This window comes from Rhinatrema bivittatum, chromosome 7 (genome assembly GCF_901001135.1).
Source record: "Rhinatrema bivittatum chromosome 7, aRhiBiv1.1, whole genome shotgun sequence".
NCBI lineage: Eukaryota > Metazoa > Chordata > Amphibia > Gymnophiona > Rhinatrematidae > Rhinatrema > Rhinatrema bivittatum.
In genome coordinates this window covers 309,746,544-309,769,075 of record NC_042621.1, presented here as the reverse complement: position 1 = coordinate 309,769,075, position 22,532 = coordinate 309,746,544, and the positions used below count along the sequence as shown (strand labels likewise).

The 22,532-nt window shown below is 47.0% G+C and overlaps 1 protein-coding gene across 1 annotated transcript in view; it reads left to right on the top strand.

Moving 5' to 3' along the window:
- The window catches only part of LOC115096249 (deleted in malignant brain tumors 1 protein-like), a 94,968-nt gene extending 73,051 nt beyond the window's left edge, over positions 1-21,917 (top strand). Inside the window, 2 exon segments of the mRNA XM_029610758.1 lie at positions 7,365-7,381; positions 21,588-21,917. Of these exon segments, the coding sequence (XP_029466618.1) occupies positions 7,365-7,381; positions 21,588-21,917 (347 nt within the window).
- Positions 21,918-22,532: the final 615 nt, after the last annotated feature.

Here is a 22,532-nt window from a genome sequence, read left to right as displayed (position 1 = left end):
TAATCGCATCAGTAGCATGGGATCTTCTTGGTGTTTGGGTACGTGCAAGACTCTTGTGGCCTGGTTTGGCCTCTGTTGGAAACAGGATGCTGGGCTTGATGGACCCTTGGTCTGACCCAGCATGGCAATTTCTTATGTTCTTATGTCCCTAAAGCAGTTTGTGAGAACCTACGTCTGTGCTCGGCAAGATGACTGTGCTGATCTCATACCTTGGGCCGAGTTCTCACATTACTTGCATCACTGCATGGCCACAGGAGCCTCACCATTTCAGATTATCTACTGCAAATGGCCGCTCCCAACGCTGCCACTGTCTTTGTCTGTCTCATCTCTGGTAGCTCAGTTGATGGCTGAGAAGTTAAAACAACTGTGGATCCATACCCAACGTATGCTTAGGCAAGCAGGCTTGATGGCCAAGAGGTTCACAGACCACCACTGCAGACCAGCATCCCAATTCCAACGAGGAGAGAGAGTTTGGCTACATCTGACTAAGGGTGCCATCCATGTGTCTGGCTCCCCGCTTCATTGGTCCCTTCACAGTGTTCAGACAATTGGGACCAGTGACGTACCAACTTCGGCTAACCCCTTAACTAAAGATTCATAATTCCTTCCATGTCTCTCTTCTTAAGCCCCTCATACTCTTCTGGCCCGCCGGAGAGTTCCTGATCTGCCGCAGCTTAAGAACATAAGAAATTGCCATGCTGGGTCAGACCAAGGGTCCATCAAGCCCAGCATCCTGTTTCCAACAGAGGCCAAAACCAGGCCACAAGAACCTGGCAATTACCCAAACACTAAGAAGAACTCATGCTACTGATGCAATTAATAGCAGTGGCTATTCCCTAAGTATAATTGATTAATAGCCATTAATGGACTTCTCCTCCAAGAAATTATCCAAACCTTTTTTGAACCCAGCTACACTAACTGCACTAACCACCTCTTCTGGCAACAAATTCCAGAGCTTTATTGTGCATTGAGTGAAAAAGAATTTTCTCCGATTAGTCTTAAATGTGTTACTTGCTAACTTCATGGAATGCCCCCTATTCCTTCTATTATTTGAAAGTGTAAATAATCGAGTCACATCTATTCGTTCAAGACCTCTCATGATCTTAAAGACCTCTATCATATCCCCCCTCAGCCGTCTCTTCTCCAAGCTGAACAGCCCTAACCTCTTCAGCCTTTCCTCATAGGGGAGCTGTTCCATCCCCTTTATCATTTTGGTTGCCCTTCTCTGTACCTTCTCCATCGCAACTATATCTTTTTTGAGATGTGGCGACCAGAATTGTACACAGTATTCAAGGTGCGGTCTCACCATGGAGCAATACAGAGGCATTATGACATTTTCCGTTCTATTAACCATTCCCTTCCTAATAATTCCTAACATTCTATTTGCTTTTTTGACTGCTGCAGCACACTGAGCCGACGATTTCAAAGTATTATCCACTATGATGCCTAGATCTTTTTCCTGGGTGGTAGTGTTATGATCCGGAAGTGGATCCTTGGGCCGACCCTTGTTGGGAAGCGGTCGGGAGGCAGACACGCACAGCCGTAGATGGATCTTCGCCTGGAAACCCGTGACGCCCCCAGAGGAGCTGTGAACGCCCGGGTCGCTAGGACTTAGGTGGCTTCACCCTGGAAGTCCGAGGTCCCCCCAGGAGGAGCCCGTAGGGACCCGGACCGCTGGGACTTAGGAGAGGACTGGCGTGGAAGAAAACCTGGACCGGAACTGGAACAGGAGTGAAGGCAGGAGAGAGAGAGACGAACCGTGAACAAGGCAGGCAGCTGGAGTCAGGAGCGAGAAGACAATCCGTGGTCAAGGCAGGCAGCAGGAATCAGAAGCGAGAAGACAATCCGTGGTCAAGGCAAGCAGCAGGAATCAGAAGCGAGAAGACAATCCGGGATCAAGACAGGCAACAGGAATCTGAAAACTGGAATGCTGAGACTGACAAGCAGAAACAGGAGCACCTGGAGCAGCAACTAATCCACCGAAGTGAACTCGTTGCAAGGCAAAGCAGGAAGGACAGAAGCCGGCTTAAATTCCCCGCTGGTGCTGACGTCAGACAGGGGGCGGTTCAGCACATCCGGGTGCTGAGCCGTCAAAAGCCCGCCCTTCGCGCGCGCGCGTTCCCCCATGGGGGAGGAGTCATCTGTGGGGCTCGGCGGCGTCTCCCACGCGGAGAGCCCATCGCCATGCGGCCAGGCCGGCCCTGGATCCCGCGACTCGCGACCGAACACCGGACCCCGCTGAGGAGGTAAGGGCCCGGCGAGCACGGCTATAACAGTACCCCCTCTCTTACGCCCCCTCCGCAGAGGCCCTGGCTTTCCGGGATTGTCCTGATGGAATTGAGTGAGGAGGGACTTGTCCAAGATGTTCCGAGCCGGTTCCCAAGAATTCTCCTCGGAGCCGCAACCTTCCCAAGCTAGAAGGTACTCCCAACGACGGGCGTGGAAACGTACATCCAGTACTTCCCGAACTTGATATGTGGGTTCTCCAGTGGAAGAAGAAGATAGCGCATCAGTAGTTGGTCGATGGAACCGTGAGAGCACCACAGGCTTTAGTAGAGAAACGTGGAACACGTTATGGATGCGGAGAGAAGAAGGAAGACGAAGTCTGTAGGAGACCAATCCAATACGTTCTGCTATTGGAAAAGGACCGCAGTATCTCGGTGCCAACTTACGAGATCGGTTAGGTAACTGTAGATTTCTGGTACTTAACCATAGCTTGGTACCAGGTAAAAGCACTGGCGCTGGTCGTCGGTGGCGATTGGCGCTTCGTTGAGCTCTTTCCGCGGCCATGGAAAGTCTTCGTTGGATTACTTGCCAGAGATGATGGAACTGACGGGCTACTATCAATGCAGCTGGTGAAGGAACGGTAATAGGAACAGGTACTGGAGGTCTTAGATGGCGACCGAATACTATCTGAAAGGGTGTTTGCCCAGTAACTGAGTGTGTATGATTGTTATAGGCGAACTCGGCCCAGGGAAGCAGGGAAACCCAGTTAGTCCCTTTCTCGGAGATGAAACTTCGGAGGAAAGTCTTTAATGATCGATTCGTGCGCTCCGTTTGTCCATTACTCTGAGGATGAAATGCAGTGGACAAATTCAGCTGTACCCCAAATTTCTTGCAGAGGGCACGCCAAAAACGGGCGGTGAATTGCGGTCCTCTGTCAGATACGATGCTTTGCGGAAGACCATGGGCCCGAAAGATGTGCTGTGTGAATAGTAGCGCTAGCTCAGGCGCCGAAGGTAGTTTGGGCAATGGTACCAGATGAATCATTTTTGAGAAGCGATCCACGGTGACCCATATCACCGAGTTACCCTCAGAGGGTGGTAGGTCCACTACAAAATCTGTGGCGATGTGGGTCCATGGCTCGGTGGATATGGGTAATGGCTGTAGAAGACCCCATGGTCGTCCACTGGGAGGTTTTTGTCTTGCACAGACCGGACAAGAATCTACGTACAGGCGCACATCCTGTCGTATCTTGGGGCCACCAATAGTAGCGGTTTAGAAGATCGAGTGTCCTTTCTCTTCCGGCGTGACCCCCGGAGAGGGAGTCGTGAGCCCAAGCGAGGACTTTCTTGCGATCCCTGCGAGCGACCACTACCCGCCCTAGAGCAGACACTGTGATACTGGCTACCTGGATCTTAGCAGGGTCGATGATGTGTTGAAGGACATCTTCCTTCTCTTCCCGTACTTCGTAACGAGACAAAGCATCCGCCCGGACGTTCTTTGAAGCTGGACGGTATTTCAAGACGAAATCAAACCGGTTAAAGAAAAGCGACCAACGCGCCTGTCTCGGATTAAGCCGTTGGGCTTGATTCAGGAACTCCAAATTTTTGTGATCCGTGTAAATGGTCACCGGATGAAGGGACCCCTCCAGCCACTGTCTCCACTCTTCCAGTGCCAATTTAATCGCTAACAACTCCTTGTCTCCTATTCCATAGTTGCCTTCAGCTGGGGTGAACTTCCTGGAGAAGTAGGAGCAGGGTAGAAGATGTCCGGAACTAGAGTTCTGAGACAGGACCGCCCCCACGGCTATACTAGAGGCATCCACCTCTACGAAGAAAGGCCGTGTTGGGTCCGGATGTCGTAAACAGGTGTCCTGGAGGAACGCCTCTTTTAAGTCTTCAAAGGCTTTACAAGCCTCTTGAGGCCATACTCGAATTTCTGCACCCTTTCTGGTCAGAGCGGTTAGGGGTGCCACTAATCTGGAAACTGAGGAATGAAGTGTCTGTAGAAGTTTGCAAACCCCAAAAAACGTTGCAGGGGCTTTAGACCCACCGGACGGGGCCATTTCCGGATGGCGGACACTTTGCTGGGGTCCATACGGAATCCGGTTGCTGAGACGATATACCCTAAAAAGGGCAGCGACTCTTGTTCAAAGAGACACTTCTCAAATTTTGCATATAAATGATGGTCCCGCAAGATCTGGAGCACTTGTCGAACGTGTTGCCGGTGGGAGGACAAGTCTGAAGAGTGAATGAGGACGTCATCCAAATACACAATCACGCATGAGTGCAGTAAATCCCGAAGAATCTCATTCATTAAGTGTTGAAACACCGCGGGGGCATTACACAACCCGAAATGGCATCACTAGGTATTCATAATGCCCGTCCCGGGTATTGAAAGCCGTCTTCCATTCATCCCCGGGACGGATACAGACCAAATTGTAAGCCCCACGGAGATCTAGCTTAGTGAAAACTCGGGCTCCTTGAAGTCTGTCTAATAACTCAGGAATTAAAGGAAGCGGGTAGCGATTCTTCTTAGTAATGGCATTGAGTCCGCGGTAATCTATACAAGGCCTCAAGGTACCATCCTTCTTGGCAACAAAAAAGAAACCCGCCCCTGCGGGAGACTTCGAAGGCCGGATGAACCCTTTCGCAAGGTTTTCAGCAATATAGTCCGACATAGCCCGAGTCTCAGGCTGAGACAAGGGATATACTCTTCCACGAGGGGGAGTGGAGTATCATGGAATATCATGACTGGGATACGGAATATCATGACTGGGTTTTCAGCAATATAGTCCGACATAGCCCGAGTCTCAGGCTGAGACAAGGGATATACTCTTCCACGAGGGGGAGTGGAGTACCACGGAATATCATGACTGGGATACGGCAATACCAGGCTATAACTTGTTAAGGAAGGACAGAGAGGATAGGAAAGGGGGAGGAGTGGCTCTATATGTCAGAAACAATATCCAAGCATCTGAGCTGCAAGGAAGATGGGGCAAAGAAGAAGCACTATGGGCAGACTTAAAAAAAGATGGGGCATCCATTTTTATTGGAGTGGTTTACAGGCCTCCAAACCAAAAGGAAGAGCTGGACAGAGATCTGATTGAAGACATCCACAGGATAGCAAAGAAAGGAGAAGTGGTGATCGTTGGAGACTTTAATATGCCAGATGTAGACTGGAGAATCCCATCTGCAGAATCTAAAAATAGTAGAGAAATAGTAGATGCCCTGCAAGTAGCTTTATTCAAACAAATGGTAATGGAACCCACGAGAGAAGGAGCTATACTCGACTTAGTGCTCACTAATGGAGATAATGTCTCAGACGTCCAGGTGGGTGCCCACCTCAGCACCAGTGATCATCAAACGGTATGGTTTAATATCACAAAAAGGACACGGAAAAGAAGCACAAAAACCCAAGTTTTGATGTTCAAAAACACAGACTTTGATGAAATGGGGAAGTACCTGGAGGAAGAACTAAAAGGCTGGGAAAACGAGAGAGATGTGGATCAACAGTGGACCAATCTAAAAGGAGCAATCACCAAGGCAACTAATCTATATGTTAGAAAAGTAAAGAAAAGCAAAAGAAAAATGAAACCTATCTGGTTCTCAAAGGAGGTGGCTGACAAAATAAAGGCTAAAAGAACAGCATTCAAGAAATATAAAAGATCCCAAAAGGAGGAACACAAAGAAGAATATCTGGTAGAACTGAGGGAGACGAAAGAAATTAATCAAGATGGCAAAAAGTCAAGCGGAAGAGAGGATTGCCAAAGAGGTAAAGAGTGGTAACAAAACATTTTTCAGATATATCAGTGAAAAGAGAAAAGTTCAAAATGGTATAGTGAAATTGAAAGGTGGAAAGGATCAATGCGTGGAGAGAGACGAAGAAATGGCAGAAATATTAAATGAATACTTCAGTTCTGTGTTCACTAAAGAGGACCCTGGAGAAGGACCGACACTAGTTAACAAGAAACTGGAGGGGAATGGAGTAGATGTAACTCCATTTACAGTAGAAATGTATGGGAAGAGCTGGTGAAACTGAAAGTGGACAAAGCCATGGGGCCTGATGAAGTTCATCCCAGAATACTGAGGGAGCTCAGAGATGTGCTGGCAGGTCCGCTGTGTGACCTATTCAATAGATCCCTAGAAACGGGAGTGGTGCCGAATGATTGGAGGAGAGCGGTGGTGGTCCCGCTTCACAAGAGTGGGAACAGAGAAGAGGCTGGTAACTACAGACCGGTTAGCCTCACTTCAGTGGTGGGAAAAGTAATGGAGTCACTGTTGAAAGAGAGAATAGTGAACTATCTACAGTCGGGAGAATTGCTGGACCAGAGGCAGCATGGATTCACCATTGGAAGATCCTGTCAGACAAATCTGATTGACTTTTTTGACTGGGTAACCAAGGAATTGGATCGAGGAAGAGCACTCGATGTCATCTACTTGGATTTCAGCAAAGCTTTTGACACTGTCCCGCACAGGAGACTGGTGAATAAAATGAGAAGCTTAGGAGTGAGTGCCAAGGTGGTGGCCTGGATTGCAAACTGGTTGACGGACAGAAGACAATGTGTGATGGTAAATGGAACTCTGTCTGAAGAGAGAGCGGTTTTAAGCGGTGTACCGCAGGGATCGGTGTTGGGACCGGTCCTTTTCAATATCTTTGTGAGCGACATTGCGGAAGGGATAGAAGGTAAGGTATGTCTTTTTGCGGATGACACTAAGATCTGCAACAGAGTGGACACGCCGGAAGGAGTGGAGAGAATGAGACGGGATTTAAGGAAGATGGAAGAGTGGTCGAAGACATGGCAGCTGACATTCAATGCCAAGAAGTGCAAAGTCATGCATATGGGAGTGGAAAACGAATGAACTGTATTCGATGGGGGGAGAAAGGCTGATGTGCACGGAGCAGGAGAGAGACCTTGGGGTGATGGTGTCTAATGATCTGAAGTCGGCGAAACAATGTGACAAGGCGATAGCTAAAGCCAGAAGAATGCTGGGCTGCATAGAGAGAGGAATATCGAGTAAGAAAAGGGAAGTGATTATCCCCTTGTACAGGTCCTTGGTGAGACCTCACCTGGAGTATTGTGTTCAGTTCTGGAGACCGTATCTCCGAAGAGACAGAGACAAGATGGAGGCGGTCCAGAGAAGGGTGACCAAAAAAGGTGGAAGGTCTTCATCAAATGACTTATGAGGAGAGATTGAAGAATCTAATATTGTACACCCTGGAGGAAAGGAGGAGCAGAGGTGATATGATACAGACTTTCAGATACTTGAAAGGTTTTAATGATCCAATGACAACGACAAACCTTTTCCATAGGAAAAAAATCAGCAGAACCAGGGGTCACGATTTGAAGCTCCAGGGAGGAAGATTCAGAACCAATGTCAGGAAGTATTTCTTCACGGAGAGGGTGGTGGATGCCTGGAATGCCCTTCCGAAGGAAGTGGTGAAGACCAGAACTGTGAAGGACTTCAAAGGGGCGTGGATAAACACTGTGGATCCATAAAATCAAGAGGCCGTCAATAAAGAGTGGGTGGCTCGCCAGAATGACGGCTACTGCCTGGAGATAATACCCTTATTCAATAAACATACACATGGTTACTGTGACTCCAACATCACTCTAAGCTACAACAGCAAGAGGAAATGTGGAAAAAAGGATTTGCACTCACAAGTGGGGAGTAGCTGGCTTGTTACGGCGGTTACTACCCCAAACCAAATAAGCCTGATACTTCACTTTCAATGCATATCCAGCATAGCTCTCTGCTTCAACGGTAGGGGAGAAGAAAAACTGATACTTCACGCATAGCTCTCTGCTTCAACGGCAGGGGAGAAGAAAAACTGATACTTCACGCATATCCAGCATAGCTCTCTGCTTCAACGGCAGGGGAGAAGAAAAACTGATACTTCACGCATATCCAGCATAGCTCTCTGCTTCAACAGCAGGGGAGAGAAAAAAGGATTCGCACTCACAAAGCGTGGAGTAGCTGGCTTGTTACGGCGGTTACTACCCAAACCAAATAAGCCTGATACTTCACTTTCAATGCATATCCTGCTTCAACCGCAGGGGAGAAGAAAAACTGATACTTCACCGCATATCCAGCATAGCTCTCTGCTTCAACGGCAGGGGAGAAGAAAAACTGATACTACACGCATATCCAGCATAGCTCCCTGCTTCAACGGCAGGGGAGAAGAAAAACAACCAATAAGGGCTGAATAACACAGTCTGGGTAAAACAAATAAACATGGGTGTAGCTTGCTTATTGCGGCGGTTACTACCCCTACTACCCCTAACTAATCAAGCTTGATATTTCACTTGGTTGCAGCTCCATCACTGCTCTCTACATTAATGGTGGGGTGGAAGAGAAATAGAACCAAAGAGCTAAGAGAAACAGATAAGTATGAGAAAAAAATGTGAAGCTTGCTGGGCAGACTGGATGGGCCGTTTGGTCTTCTTCTGCCGTCATTTCTATGTTTCTATGTTTCTATGGAGCCTGGAAGCAGGTCGATAGCACAATCGAAAGGTCGATGCTGTGGTAACAGTTCCGCTTTCTCTTTGGAAAACACATCTGCGAAGTCTGCATACGGAGACGGTAATAAGGGTCCGGTATTTGCCAGCAGAATCTGTTGTCCCTTCTTAGGTTGAATGCAAGAGTGGAAACATTTGGGACTCCATCGGGTGATCTGAAAATCCTTCCAGCGGATCTCAGGAGAATGTTGCTGAAGCCAGGGTAATCCAAGAACCACCGGATGTACCGATCTTTCCAGAATCAAGAATGAAATCTTCTCGGTGTGAAACAAGCCAGTCTGAAGGATAAGTGGTGTGGTAACAGTGGAAATACGGCCAGACAGGGGTGTACCCTGAATCGAAGTAACCCTTAAGAGGGGTTCTCGAAGCTGTGTGGCGAGTTGAAGCTGTTGTACCAAATCCTTCGTAATAAAGTTCCCTCCAGCCCCGGAGTCGATGAGGGCCTGGGTCTGAAAAGAACCACCGGGATATCTCAAGGTCACTGGCACAGTACATTGAGGAGCTGCATTGAGGCAGCCTAGGGAGCACTCCTCTCGAACACCTAGGCGCGGGAGTTTTCCGCCCGTTCCTTACATTGTGCGAGGAAATGACCTTTACCGCCACAGTACAGGCACAGCCTCAGATCGCGACGACGCTGCCTCTCCTCGGGCGACAAAGAAGACCTCCCAAGTTGCATGGGTTCCTCCGTGGAAGTGTCAGCCGGAGCGTTGGGACCCCGAGACCCCGAGTTCGCTGACCTGGAGGGCACAGCAGAGAATGAGGGCAATCGTCGGGGAGGACGCCCCTCCTTAGCTCTTTGTTGAAGCCGACGGTCAATGCGTCCTGCCAAGTCGATGAGGCCTTTAAGGTCCTCCGGAAGGTCGCGGGCCGCTAACTCGTCCTTGATCCGGGCTGCCAGACCCTCCAGGAACACGCCTCGGAGAGCATCATCTTGCCAGCCTACTTCTAGGGCGAGCGTGCGAAACTCCAAAGCATAATCTGCAAGGGGCCGCGAGCCCTGCCGGAGCTGGAGCAGCTCAGAGGTCGCAGAGGTCAGACGTGCAGGTTCATCGAAGGCTGCCTTGAAATCCTCCACAAATCGATTTAAATTACTCAATGCCGGATCATTCTTCTCCCACATGGGAGATGCCCAATTCAATGCCCGCCCATCCAGGAGCGAAAAGATATAGGCCACCTTGACGCCATCCGATGGGAACTGATTGGGCAGGAGAGCAAAACGCACGAAACATTGGTTTAAAAAACCGCGGCAAGCCTTGGCATCTCCGGAGTATCGGGACGGAGCCGGAAGCTGCGTAGGCGAATGAAGTGTTACCACTGGAACTGGTGCGGGTACAGGTACCGGAACCGGAGCCTGAGGTTCGGCGTCCATGCGCACAGCCAAGCGTTCCACGGTGGCAGCCAGGGAGTCTAACACTTGTTGTTGCTGGACCAGACGCTGAGCCAGACCCGGGATGGCCTGTAGGCCGGCGAGGTCTGCCGGATCCATGGCCTTGCAAACTGTTATGATCCGGAAGTGGATCCTTGGGCCGACCCTTGTTGGGAAGCGGTTGGGAGGCAGACACGCACAGCCGTAGATGGATCTTCGCCTGGAAACCCGTGACGCCCCCAGAGGAGCTGTGAACGCCCGGGTCGCTAGGACTTAGGTGGCTTCACCCTGGAAGTCCGAGGTCCCCCCAGGAGGAGCCCGTAGGGACCCGGACCGCTGGGACTTAGGAGAGGACTGGCGTGGAAGAAAACCCGGACCGGAACTGGAACAGGAGTGAAGGCAGGAGAGAGAGAGACAATCTTCACGGAAATCCAAATATACTACATCTACCGGTTCACCTTTATCCACATGTTTATTAACCCCTTCAAAAATGAAGCAGATTTGTTAGGCAAGACTTCCCTTGGGTAAATCCATGTTGACTGTGTTCCATTAAACTATGTCTTTCTATATGCTCTACGATTTTGATCTTGAGAATAGTTTCCACTATTTTTCCTGGCACTGAAGTCAGGCTCACTGATCTTTGGTTACCCAGATCGCCCCTGGAGCCTTTTTTAAATATTGGGGTTACATTGGCCACCCTCCAGTCTTCAGGTACAATGGATGATTTTAATGATAGGTTACAAATTTTAACTAATAGATCAGAAATTTCAATTTTGAGTTCCTTCAGTACCCTAGGATGCATACCATCTGGTCCAGGTGATTTACTACTCTTTAGTTTGTCAATCTGACCTACTACATCTTTCAGGTTCACAGTGATTTCATTCAGTTTGTCTGACTCATCAGCCCTGAAAACCATCTCCAGAACTGGTATCTCCCCAACATCCTCATTAGTAAAAATGGAAGCAAAGAATTCATTTAGTCTTTCTGCAATGGCCTTATCTTCCTCAAGAGCCCCTTTAACCCCTCGGTCATCTAATGGTCCATCCGACTCCCTCACAGGTTTCTTGCTTCGGATATATTTTAAAATGTTTTTATTATGAGTTTTTGCCTCTGTGGCCAACTTCATTTCAAATTCTCTTTTCGCCTGTCTTATCAATGTTTTACACTTAACTTGACAATGCTTATGTTTTATCCTAAGTTGATTAAGACCAGCTTAATCAAGCTGACATAGGGATTAGCCTCTGCTGTTACTGGCATCAGTAGCATGGGATCTTTCATGATAAGGTGGTTCTGTGTACGCATCGTAAATTCCTGCCTAAGGTGGTGACGGATTTCCATCTTATTCAGTCCATTGTCCTGCCCACCTTTTTTCCCAAGTCTCATTTGCATAGTACAAACAGGCTCTGCACAGCTTGGATTGCAAGAGAGCCTTGACCTTCTACCTGGAGCGAAAAGCAGGACACAGGCAGTCCATGTAACTCTTCATTTCTTTTGACAAGAATAGATTTGGAGTTGCAGTCACCAAGTAGACCCTGTCTAACTGGCTGGCGGTTTGCATTTCCTTCTGCTATGTTGAAGTGAGACTGAAGCTTGGGAGCTATGTCAAGGCTCACTTTGTCAGAGCCATGATGGCTTTGGTGGTCTACTTGAGAGCAGTCCCTGTGGCCGAGATCTGCAAGGCTGCGATGTGGAGTTCTCTTCACACTTTCACCGCCCATGACTGTTTGGACAGGGATGGCCAACATGATAGCAGCTTCTGCCAGACTGTCTTCTGGAATCTCTTTCAGCTGTAAAACTCAACTCTTCCTGCCTAGGGCTCTTTGTTCAGCTTTAGGCTGTCTCCCACTGTTACCAACAGCACCTGTGTTGTTGTTCACGTTAGCACCTGGTTGGGTGCTTGTTGGTCTTGCTTGTTGTTAGGGAGCAGCCTGTAGCTAGGGATTCACCCATGTGTGAGGACTACCATCCTGCTTGTTCTAGGAGAAAGCAGAATTAATTACCTGTATCAGGTGTTCTCCTAGACAACAGGATGTTAGTCCTCACGAAACCTGCCTGGGACTCCGCGGAGTTGGGTTTCTCCTGTGTTTATTTTATTTTTTCGTAGTTCTATGTTACAAGACTGGAGAGGGACCCCAGGTGGACGTGTGGATAGTGGCATTCTGGGCCTGGTCAGTGTGCCAGTCAAAGTTTCTAGAAACTTTGATATAAGTTTTCCGTGTCGGGCTCCATCTGATGATGTCACCCATGTGTGAGAACTAACATCCTGCTGTCCTAGGAGAACACCTGTTACAGGTAAGCAACTCTGCTTTCCTCTGTTTCTGTCATGCCACAGCCTTTCCCATGAAGCCATGTGGAGGGAAGTAAATCAGACATAACTTGTGCACTCAGTCTGAGGAGTATTCTATCCAAGGAAAACTAGCAGATTGGGGGCAAGACTCTTGGCATAGAAATGTGCTGGAGATTTTAGGCAGAAAGAGTATTTAGAATAAATTTAAACTTCTTCTGGTATTGTATTGGTCTAGATTGTCACTGGGATCCGGCTACCTAACAATGATATTAGGAACCCTCTGGGTTTAAATCCCTTCCCCCCCCCCCACCCTTGTGTCTCCACTTCCCCAGTGCAGAATGAATAAATCTAGGCTCCTAGATTCACTAGATGGATTTAGTTTGGTCATTTTGTTTACGGGCATTCCTCCACTTCGAGGAAGAAGTTAACTGGTTAGCACTGATTTTCAGCCAGGTAACTTCTGAATGGACAAAAGGATGTCCTAAATCTATGTGGCCTCATTTTAGAAGATTAGATTTCAGACAATATTTGGCTGGCTCTCATATGCATTCTGGACTGGTTGGAAATCATCTTCTGTGTATAAGAATAAACAGGAAGTTTCTCAATCCCCCTTGTTGTAAGTTTGCTAATAAATGTTTATTTTATCTCTCTCTATCACAGTTTCTCAGTACTCAATCCCTAGAATCACTGGTAAGTGAAGTTTCTCTTATATTTTGGTGTGCTGCATCTTGGACAGGAGCAGTGGTGGTCGCTTGCAGTCTATTGCCCATGTAAATGAATGATTTTTTATCTGATTTTATTGTCTATTATTATATTTTATGTTTTTTGATTTATTTTATGTTATTTTTGTGTCCTTGACAATGATTTATGAATGTACCATTGTAACTCGCCCCAAATTTTGGTGGGCATGGGATATAAATTATTTTTAAATAAATAAATGGCTAAACAGGAAAGTGCTCTTTTAGAAATTTGAGATATTCCTGCTAGAATATAGCGCACTGAACATTATTTATATTTCTTTATAGATGTATCATGTCGTTATTATTCCACTCAATAATCAGAAGGAGAGAAAGAACATTCTGTTAACCCACCATAAATAGAATTAGTACAAACATCCCCTAGACATGGCACCTGTAGTAACCTAGACTATTTTCTTTGCACTAAGAATTTTTTGTCATATGTCGACAGCTGTGATATATTACCCTGTACTCTCTCTGATCATCATCCAGTTCAGTTATAGTTCTCCTTTAAAGACATCAATCCTCCCACATTCTCATGGCAGCTTAATACTATGTTTTTAGGCGATAAACATTTTCTGGACTTGGTTGCAAACTCAGTCGCTGAATATAATGAACACAATCCTGACAGTGACTACGAACCTACATTGCGGTGGGAGGACTTTAAAGTCCTTTTGAGAGGGAAAATTATTAGTCATGCAAGTTTCTTACAGAAGGACAAACGGAAAATAATTAAAGACTTCCTGGCTGTTGCGACCGTCGCTGCCCGACGTCTCCACTCGCCCACCTTACTGCATTGGCGACTCCCTCCGGGGTTGATGGAAGGCTGGCTGCTGCGGCGTTCTTCGGCTGTCCTCGTCCGGCGTCCCCGGACTGGCCTGACACTGCAATCCGCCATGTTGACTTGATGCCTAGGGGCGCGCGCGCGGCTCAGTCCCGCCTCAGGTACCAGAAGTGGCACAAACCTCAGGGGCGTCCCCTGAGATGACGTCATATGCTTCAGATATTTAAAGATCTCTGAATTGCTAACAACTCAAGTTAGCAAGGAATGGATAAGGATTCGTTCTATCTACGCTACTCTGCCTCCTCGGACTTACCAGGGGTACCCACTCCTCGGGGGCCTCATTCTCTCTTACTTTGTAGGTTGCAGTCTGCAACCGGTACTCACTCCTTGAGGGCCCTCGTTCCCGGACTTCTTCGGAATTCACTTCTGCCTGGAAGCCATCACGGCCTACTACATCTGTGAGTTACCATCACTCTCTCAGAGCTTTCCCTGTAACCAGGTACTCGCTCCTTGAGGGCCTACTTCATTCCAGCTCCTGGGCTTCTATGAGACATTGTGTGAGTGTTACCATCAGGTTCTGTCCATGAACTCTGCATACCCTGCCTCCTCACTATATTTCAGTTTCTCTGCAGCTCAGCCTCCAGGGATCGCTGTTCCAGTATCTGAGGGACTACAGCCCAGCCGGGCATTCCAGCTCACTACTGCCACCTCTGGTGGTTCAGTGTACTGTCTAATAAAAGAACTAGTGTGTGTGTGTCTGTCTCCTAACTCTGAGCCTGACTGGTGGTCCCTCTTGGGATCTTCCCCCGGGGGCGTGGTCATCTGCCACTGGTCTAAAGATCCACCCACAATTCTCCTAAATAATAACACTAGCTCAGATCCATACTTTAGAAACCTTTCATAAGCAGAATTTCTCTCTTCGTATGCTACACGAGCTTGAGAAAACTCGACAGACTCTTCGGCTCACTTGAGATAGGGAAAATAGAAAAAGCTATAAAGTTCACTAAGGTTAAGTTTTATGAACACAGGAACAATGCAGATGGCCTCTTGGCTGGGGCTGTTAAATGGAAGATGGGAATATCCTACATATCTAAGATTAAAAAAGCTGATGGCTCAGTCACTGTTACCCTTCAGGAAATTGAACAAGCCTTTGTTCAGTTTTTTACTGAAATATATACTGACTTGACTACTGCATCTAGGGAAGATATACAGTGCTTTCCTAATGGTTTAGATCTGCCTGCGCTCACTGAGCCTCAAATTGAAGGGCTGATGAAGCCCATCACGTACAGGAAATTCAATTAGCAATCTCTGAATTACCTAAAGTGTTGGGGGAGCGCTAGGGAGCAGTCTCGATTCTGGGGAGATTGGTGTGCCCTTGGATCATGGCGCAACTGCAGAAGAGTTCCATGGAAGCGCCGAGGCAGGCAAGATGTGTCTAAGCATGGGCGGACAGGTTGACCACCGGAGCCCTGACCTCTACCAAACCTGAACGCATCAGGAGAGACCCCGCAACGCAATACTGGTCTCTGGGGTAGCCCACCAGCCACTCGATAGCCCTTTCGGACCTGCCACTTGGGAACGGCAGATGTGACAGGACGGACAGAGGTCGAGGACAGGCGATGGTCCTGGAACTTGGAACAAGACAGGACCTCAGAGACTTGGACAAGGCTTGAAGACTTGAACAAGACGAGGATGCTTGGAACTCAGAAAAGGCTTGGAACTTGATTCAGGATGCTCAGATTCAAGAACTTGATTCAGGATGCTCAGACGTGGATGGAGATACAGGATGCTCAGACGTGGACTCAGGAAAGTCAGACGAGGACTCAGGATACTCGGACAAGAATTCAGGAAACTCAGACGAAGACAAAGGCTCAGGATCTGGGTCAAGGACAGAAGCAGGCACAAGGTACTCCAAAGAACGGAAACAGGATACAAGACTTAGGATTCAAGACTCAGAACTTGGAACTCGGAACATTAAAAGCAAGGTTCTTCTGGAGGCTTGCACTGCCGACGAGAAGAACAGGACAGAAGCAGGCACAAGGTACTCCGAAGCCCGGAAACAGTATACAAGACTCAGGATTCAGGACTCGGAACTTGGAACTCGGATACATCAGGATCAGGACTGGAGCACAGGACAATGGGTACAACAGGACGCCGGTACCTCTGGACACCAGGACATTAGAGTGTCTGGACATCTAGGGCATCTAGACATCAGGAACCTCTGGAGATGAGGACATCAGGGACGTCTGGAACACGAAGTGTGGAACATCAGGGACTTCTGGGCCAGGGACATCAGGACTAGGAACATCCGGAGACTGAAGCATCTGAAGACAGGAACATCTTGAAGACAGGATGGATGAGGATGCAGGAACTGACAAGAGACCAGGACATGGAATGAGGATGAAGATGAAGGATCAGGAACCACAAATGAAGACAAGGGAATTCCCACGGAGAGACAGAGTGCCTTGAAGAAACAAAGATGGACTTCGGAGCCTCCTGGAAAGAAGAGCTGGAACAGCAGAGAATCCAGGAGCAGGCAGCTCCTTGCAAAGACAGACTGAAGGAAGGCCCTTTTTATAGGGCTGAAGAGGAGACACCTCGGGAATGTCATGAGGAGGAGCCAGGAAGGACTGCCGACTGTGGGCCCTTTAAAAGCAGAAGAGAGGCGCGGCTGCGCGCCTAGGAAGAAAGCAGGACATGCCACGAAGGAGGAGCAGGCCCCGACGTCAGCGGCTCCCTGCCGCAAAGAAAGAAGATGATGGTGGCTGTCCCTGCCGCGGGAAGAGGAGCTCCGGGATGGCCTCCAGGCCACGGAAGAGGACCTGGTCGGTCGCAGAGGAGGGACAGCAGGCAGCCCCCAGGCCGCTTGATGAGGAGCAGCGGCCTAGCTGCGAGGAGAAGAAAGGGGCAGCGCCCAGGCCGCAAGGAAGGCAGCAGGGTCGGCAGCGGCCTCCAGGCCATGAAGAAGGACGTCGGCGGCAGCATCCACGGCGGCTGGCCCGCTGCGGATGGCAGCGGCCTCCTGGCTGCAGAGAGAGGGGCAGATAATGGCAGCAGTGACCTCCAGGCCACATTGGGAGAGTGAAACTGGGAGCTCCCAGGAGAAAGAAAAAATAAGTTAGGGTTTGTTTTATTTTTTTTCTCTTCTGCGGTTGTGGGCTTTGCCTGTGCTCCCTGCTTAGGCAAGCGATCCCACTGCTATAATTATACGTGATGCCGAGCATTCATAACTAGCCAGAGAACAGACTCCAGGCTGGACTCTGGCAACAATCTTTATAAGTGTCTTTACTGTTAAGCAATAATAAACAAAACAGTTATCTGGTCTGAGCACTTGAACAAATCAATCATAACTTACAATTCATATTCTCGAGGCTTCTGTCTCTCTCGCTGGGCCTCCTTTTATCCCTCTGGCTTACTTGCAGTGAACATAACATAAGAACATAAGATACTGGGTCAGCCCAAGGGTCCTTCAAGCCCAGAATCCTGTTTACAACAGTGGGCAATCCAAGTCACAAGTACCTGGCAAGTACCCAAACATTAGATAGCTCACAAACTACTATTGCTGATTATTTTATTTATTTATTTATTTAAAAACTTTTTTATACCGGCATTCGTAGGACACATCATGTCGGTTTACAAATAACTGAGAAAGGAAATTACAATGAACAGGGGAGGGGGTTAACTGGAAGATATACAAAAGTACAGGAGAGGAGAGTCAACAGGCAGCGTTACAGCTATTTGCATTCGATTAGGATTAGATATGCAAAGGAACTAATATACAAAGTTAAGGGGCTTGTGCACTTGAGACACTTAACATATGAAACTTATTTACAGTAAGACAGGGGCAAGTGCACATAAGTATGATTAGAATCAGGTGTGGGGGGGGGGGGAAGGGGGGGAAGGAGAGGAGGGGGTGGAGGGAACCGGGTACATAGGGTGAAAGTATTTTCAGGGAGATATTGTTAGTGGGGCGAGGGGGCGAGGTGGGGGGAGGCTAGGGGAGGGAGCAGGGGGGGGTGTAGGGATGGTCGGAGGGGGGGTACAGAGGAGGGGAAAAGGGAGGGAGCGGGGGGGGGGGTACTGGGATGGTAAATTGAGGTCTGGGAGAAAGAAAATAGGCTAGGTTGGGACTGAGGTGGTTCAGGAGGACATTGGTTAGGATTGGGTGGAATTGGGGTAGGCCTGTTTAAAGAGCCATATCTTGATTCCTTTTTTGAAATGGCTCAGGGACGGTTCTAAGTGGAGTTTGACGGGTAGGGAATTCCAGAGGGTAGGGCCCGCAATGGAGAAGGCTCTATCCCTAGTAGTGGTGAGGTGCCCAATTTTAAGTGAGGGGGTTTGGAGAGTGCCAGCGAGGGAGTTTCTAGTGGGGCGATTAGCTTGCCGGAATCGAGGCATGTCTTCAAGCCAGGGTGAGTTGTTGTTGTATAATGTGTTGTGGAGGATGGTAAGTGTTTTATATTGGGAACGGAAGGTGATGGGGAGCCAATGGAGATCTTGGAGTATGGGAGTGATGTGGTCAGTTTTTCTGGTGTTTGTTAAGATTCGTGCCATGGCATTTTGAAGGATTTGAAGGGGTTTAATGGTAGAGGAAGGGAGGCCTATGAGAAGGGAGTTGCAGTAGTCGAGTTTGGTTAGTATGGTGGTTTGCATAACCGTGCGGAAGTCATGGGCGTGGAGAAGGGGCTTCAGTTTTTTGAGGATTTGTAGTTTGTAGAAGCCCCCTTTTAGAAGTGATTTAATGTGGGATTTGAAGCTGAGTTGATTGTCTAGGGTGACTCCTAAATCTCTGACACTGGGCGGTAATGTGTGAGCTTGTGAGGCGCTGAGAATCATTTGGTGGATTGAATTGAGTGGTTGGTTTGCTAGGATGAGGATTTCAGTTTTCGAGGTGTTAAGTGCTAGGTGGAGATTGGAGAAGAGAGAATTGATGGATGTCAGGCATATTTCCCAGTATTGAAGGGTTTCGTTGATGGATTTTTGAATTGGAATAAGTATTTGTACGTCGTCTGCGTACAAGAAGAATTTTAGTCCTAGTTTAGCGAGAAGGTGGCAGAGAGGGAGTAAGTATATATTGAAGAGGGTGGGGGATAGAGAAGATTAATTACCGTCATGGCAGTTTAATGATTTATCCTCTAGGAACTAATCCAAACCTTTTTAAACCCAGTTACACTAACTGCTGTAACCACATCCTCTGGCAATGAATTCCAGAGCTTAACTATGCACTGAGTGAAAAAGAATTTTCTTTGATTTGTTTTAAATGAGCTACTTGCTAACTTCATGGAGTGCCCCCTGGTCCTTCTATTATCTGAGAGAGTAAATAACTGATTTATATTAACTTATTTATTTATTTATTTAAGGTTTTTCTATACCGGCATTCATGATAAGATCATATCATGCCGGTTTACATATAACAGGGGGTGCAAAAACTGTTCTTTTAACAAGTGCAACGGAAGCAAAAGTTACAATAAAACAAGGTTGTAGAACTGGGAGAGGAAGGAAATAAGGATAGTAGCGTAAAAATTTACAGAGGTAACTTATTTACATTGTGCAGTGACTTGTAGACTTGTAGACTTCTATCATATCCCTCCTCAGTCATCTCTTTTCCAAACTGAACAGCCCTAAATTCTTTAGCCTTTCCTCATCAGGCAGCCATTCCATGCCCCTTATTTTGGTTGCTCTTCTCTGCACTTTCTCCAGTGCAGCTATATCTTTTTTGAGATGCAGCGACCAGAATTGTACACAGTATTCAAGGTGCGGTCTCACCATGGAGCAATACAGAAGCATTATGACATCCTCCATTTTATTTGCTATTCCCTTCCTAATAATTCCTAACATTCTGTTTGCTTTTTTGATCACCATAGCACTCTGGGCCAATGATTTCAATGCGTTATCTACTATAATGCCCAGATCTCTTTCCTGGGTGGTAGCACCTAAGATAGAACCTAACATTGTGTAACTACAGCAAGGGTTATTTTTCCCTATATGCATCACTTTGCACTCGCAAGGTCCTCCTGCTATTCATTGCAATCCGCTTGAAATTTAACTCTGCATAATTTTGTTTCATCCGCAAATTTGATAACCTCACTAGTCGTATTTCTTTCCAGATCATTTATAAATATATTGAAAAGCACCAGTCCAAGTACAGATCCCTGAGGCACTCCACTGTTTACCCTTTTACAGTGAGAAAATTGTCCATTTAATCCTACTCTCTGTTTCCTGTCTTTTAACCAGTTTGTAATCCACAAAAGGACATCGCCTCCTATCCCATGACTTTTTAGTTTTCCTAGAAGCCTCTCATGAGAGACTTTGTCAAACGCCTTCTGAAAATCCAAACACACTACATCTACCGGTTCACCTTTATCCACATGTTTATTAACCCCTTCAAAAAAGTGAAGCAGATTTGTGATATGACTTATCCCATAATGCCTTGCTGCAGTGGGCCTTAAGAAGGACCAGTACAGATAGCTGTATCCGGTCCTTTAAGATGTTCCCTCACACTGGTGATGCAGATTAGGCAAACTTATCTGATACATATTCATTGAGACTGGCTGTGTGTTTACCAGGACAGGTGTGCGGGCTCTAGAACATTTCATGGAAAATAAAATCCTGATGAGTCACTTCAGAAATGTAAGTCATCTCAGTACACAGGAGGGAAAGAAAACAGGAGTCGCCTCTCTCTTTATAGAATATGGAGAGGGTCCTTGCATTGTTCAGGCAGAGTTCACCAAGGATTTTTAGAGTGGACTTGCGCTGCTAATTGTCCTGGTATGCACTGAGAGTGACGGCACAAAGTTACACCCTTTCTTCTGAGGCTGGAAATCATGTGTGCACATTTAGGTGTATGCTTTCTAAACTCCAAAAACATGAACGGAAGTGTCAACGCCTCTTCTCAGGAGGTGTAAAAGAACTGATGAATCTAGGTTATGTGCATACTTTTAGGTGTCCATATCCCCTGCTGATTCAGTGACAGCCATTTCCGCACATAAAACTAGGTTTCATGCAAAGCCACTTCCACAGGCAGAAAACGCATTTTACCCATAGAAATGGGGGCTTTGAATATTACCCAGCCTATCTGCAGCTAAAAGTATTTGTGCTGTTTTACAACGCTTGTGCTTTTATCCGCAGACTCTGGAGGCGTGTCCAAGGGCAGAGAGAGGAGCAGCACAGGCAGGTCTGATTATGCAGACCTGCACACTTTCTTTTCTAGGGCTATACAAGTGAAAATTGTAGTAGTTTTGTTTCATTTTGCTTGTGTCTTTTGTTGTTGAATTTTAAAATTTTTCATGGAGCTTCATTTCATTATTTACATGCATTAAATGCATTTTTAAGGCATCTGCACATAAAATATATTTTATGCACATAAATACAATTTTACCTGCATAGAAATATTTATATGTGAACAGTAATGAAACAAAATGACTGCATATCCCTATTGGTTCGTGCTGAAAAATTAGCTCACAAAAAACCAGGTGCAAATCTCATTGGACAATGATAAAAGGCAAACAAACTGTGTAATTTGCTTTGATTTTGGTGCAAAGCATGCAAGTAAAAAATAAGCATGGAGTTTGCACCTACACGCCCACTTTCAGTTATTTACTCTGGAATGTGTAACCTGCTGGATTTACCATGCTCATATTATTTTGATATTTTCAGAATCTTATTTTGAGCTGCGATTGATCAATGGCTCATCCAGATGTGCCGGCCGTGTTGAAGTTTATTATGATGGATCCTGGGGAACAGTTTGCGATGATGCATGGGACATGATGGATGCAGATGTTGTGTGCAAGCAGTTGGGCTGTGGTTCAGCAGCTGCTTCTGTGGATGATGCTTATTATGGGGAAGGTGCTGGGAGCATCCTCTTGGACGATGTTCAGTGTGTAGGGCATGAAACTTACTTGTGGCAGTGCCCCAACAATGGTTGGAAGCAGAGCGACTGTGACCATTCTGAAGATGCCGGTGTCATCTGTTTAGGTTTGTATGGGAATAGCTCATATTAGCACCAGTGTGTTTTATTCTACGTGGTTTAGAGTTTGTACAGTTTTCAAATGTCTGCTTGCAGAACTAGATAACTGTACAGTCTGAAACTTTTACTTGCCATGAAAGATTTTTTTATTTCTACCTTACTCATTTCCCTGAAGTAATAATTTGTTCTTCTGCTTGTCTGTTTTTAAATAGAGGGTGAAGTTCTGTGAGACCCTACATTTGCTAGTGCTAATGGGTTGTGACACAGACTTTGTTATATATAGAAACATAGAAATGATGGCAGAAAAAGACCAATCAGCCCATCCAGTCTGCCCAGCAAGCTTCCACACTTATTTTCCCATACTTATCTGTTTCATCAACCACCAACTTCAGGGCTCTTGTTGGTAACTGTTTGATTAAAATTTCCTGCCATCCCCTGCTGTTGATGCAGAGAGTAATGTTGGAGATGCATCAAAGGTGAGCGTAAGGCTTATGGTTAAGGGTAGTAACCGCCGCATCAAGCAAGTTACCCCGATGCTTGTTTACCCAGACTGCACAGATCAATGCCTTGTTGGATGATGTACTTGTTTAATGGAAAATAACTGAGACTAGTTTGAAGGCCACAGGCCAACTTCTTTGTGAACCCATAT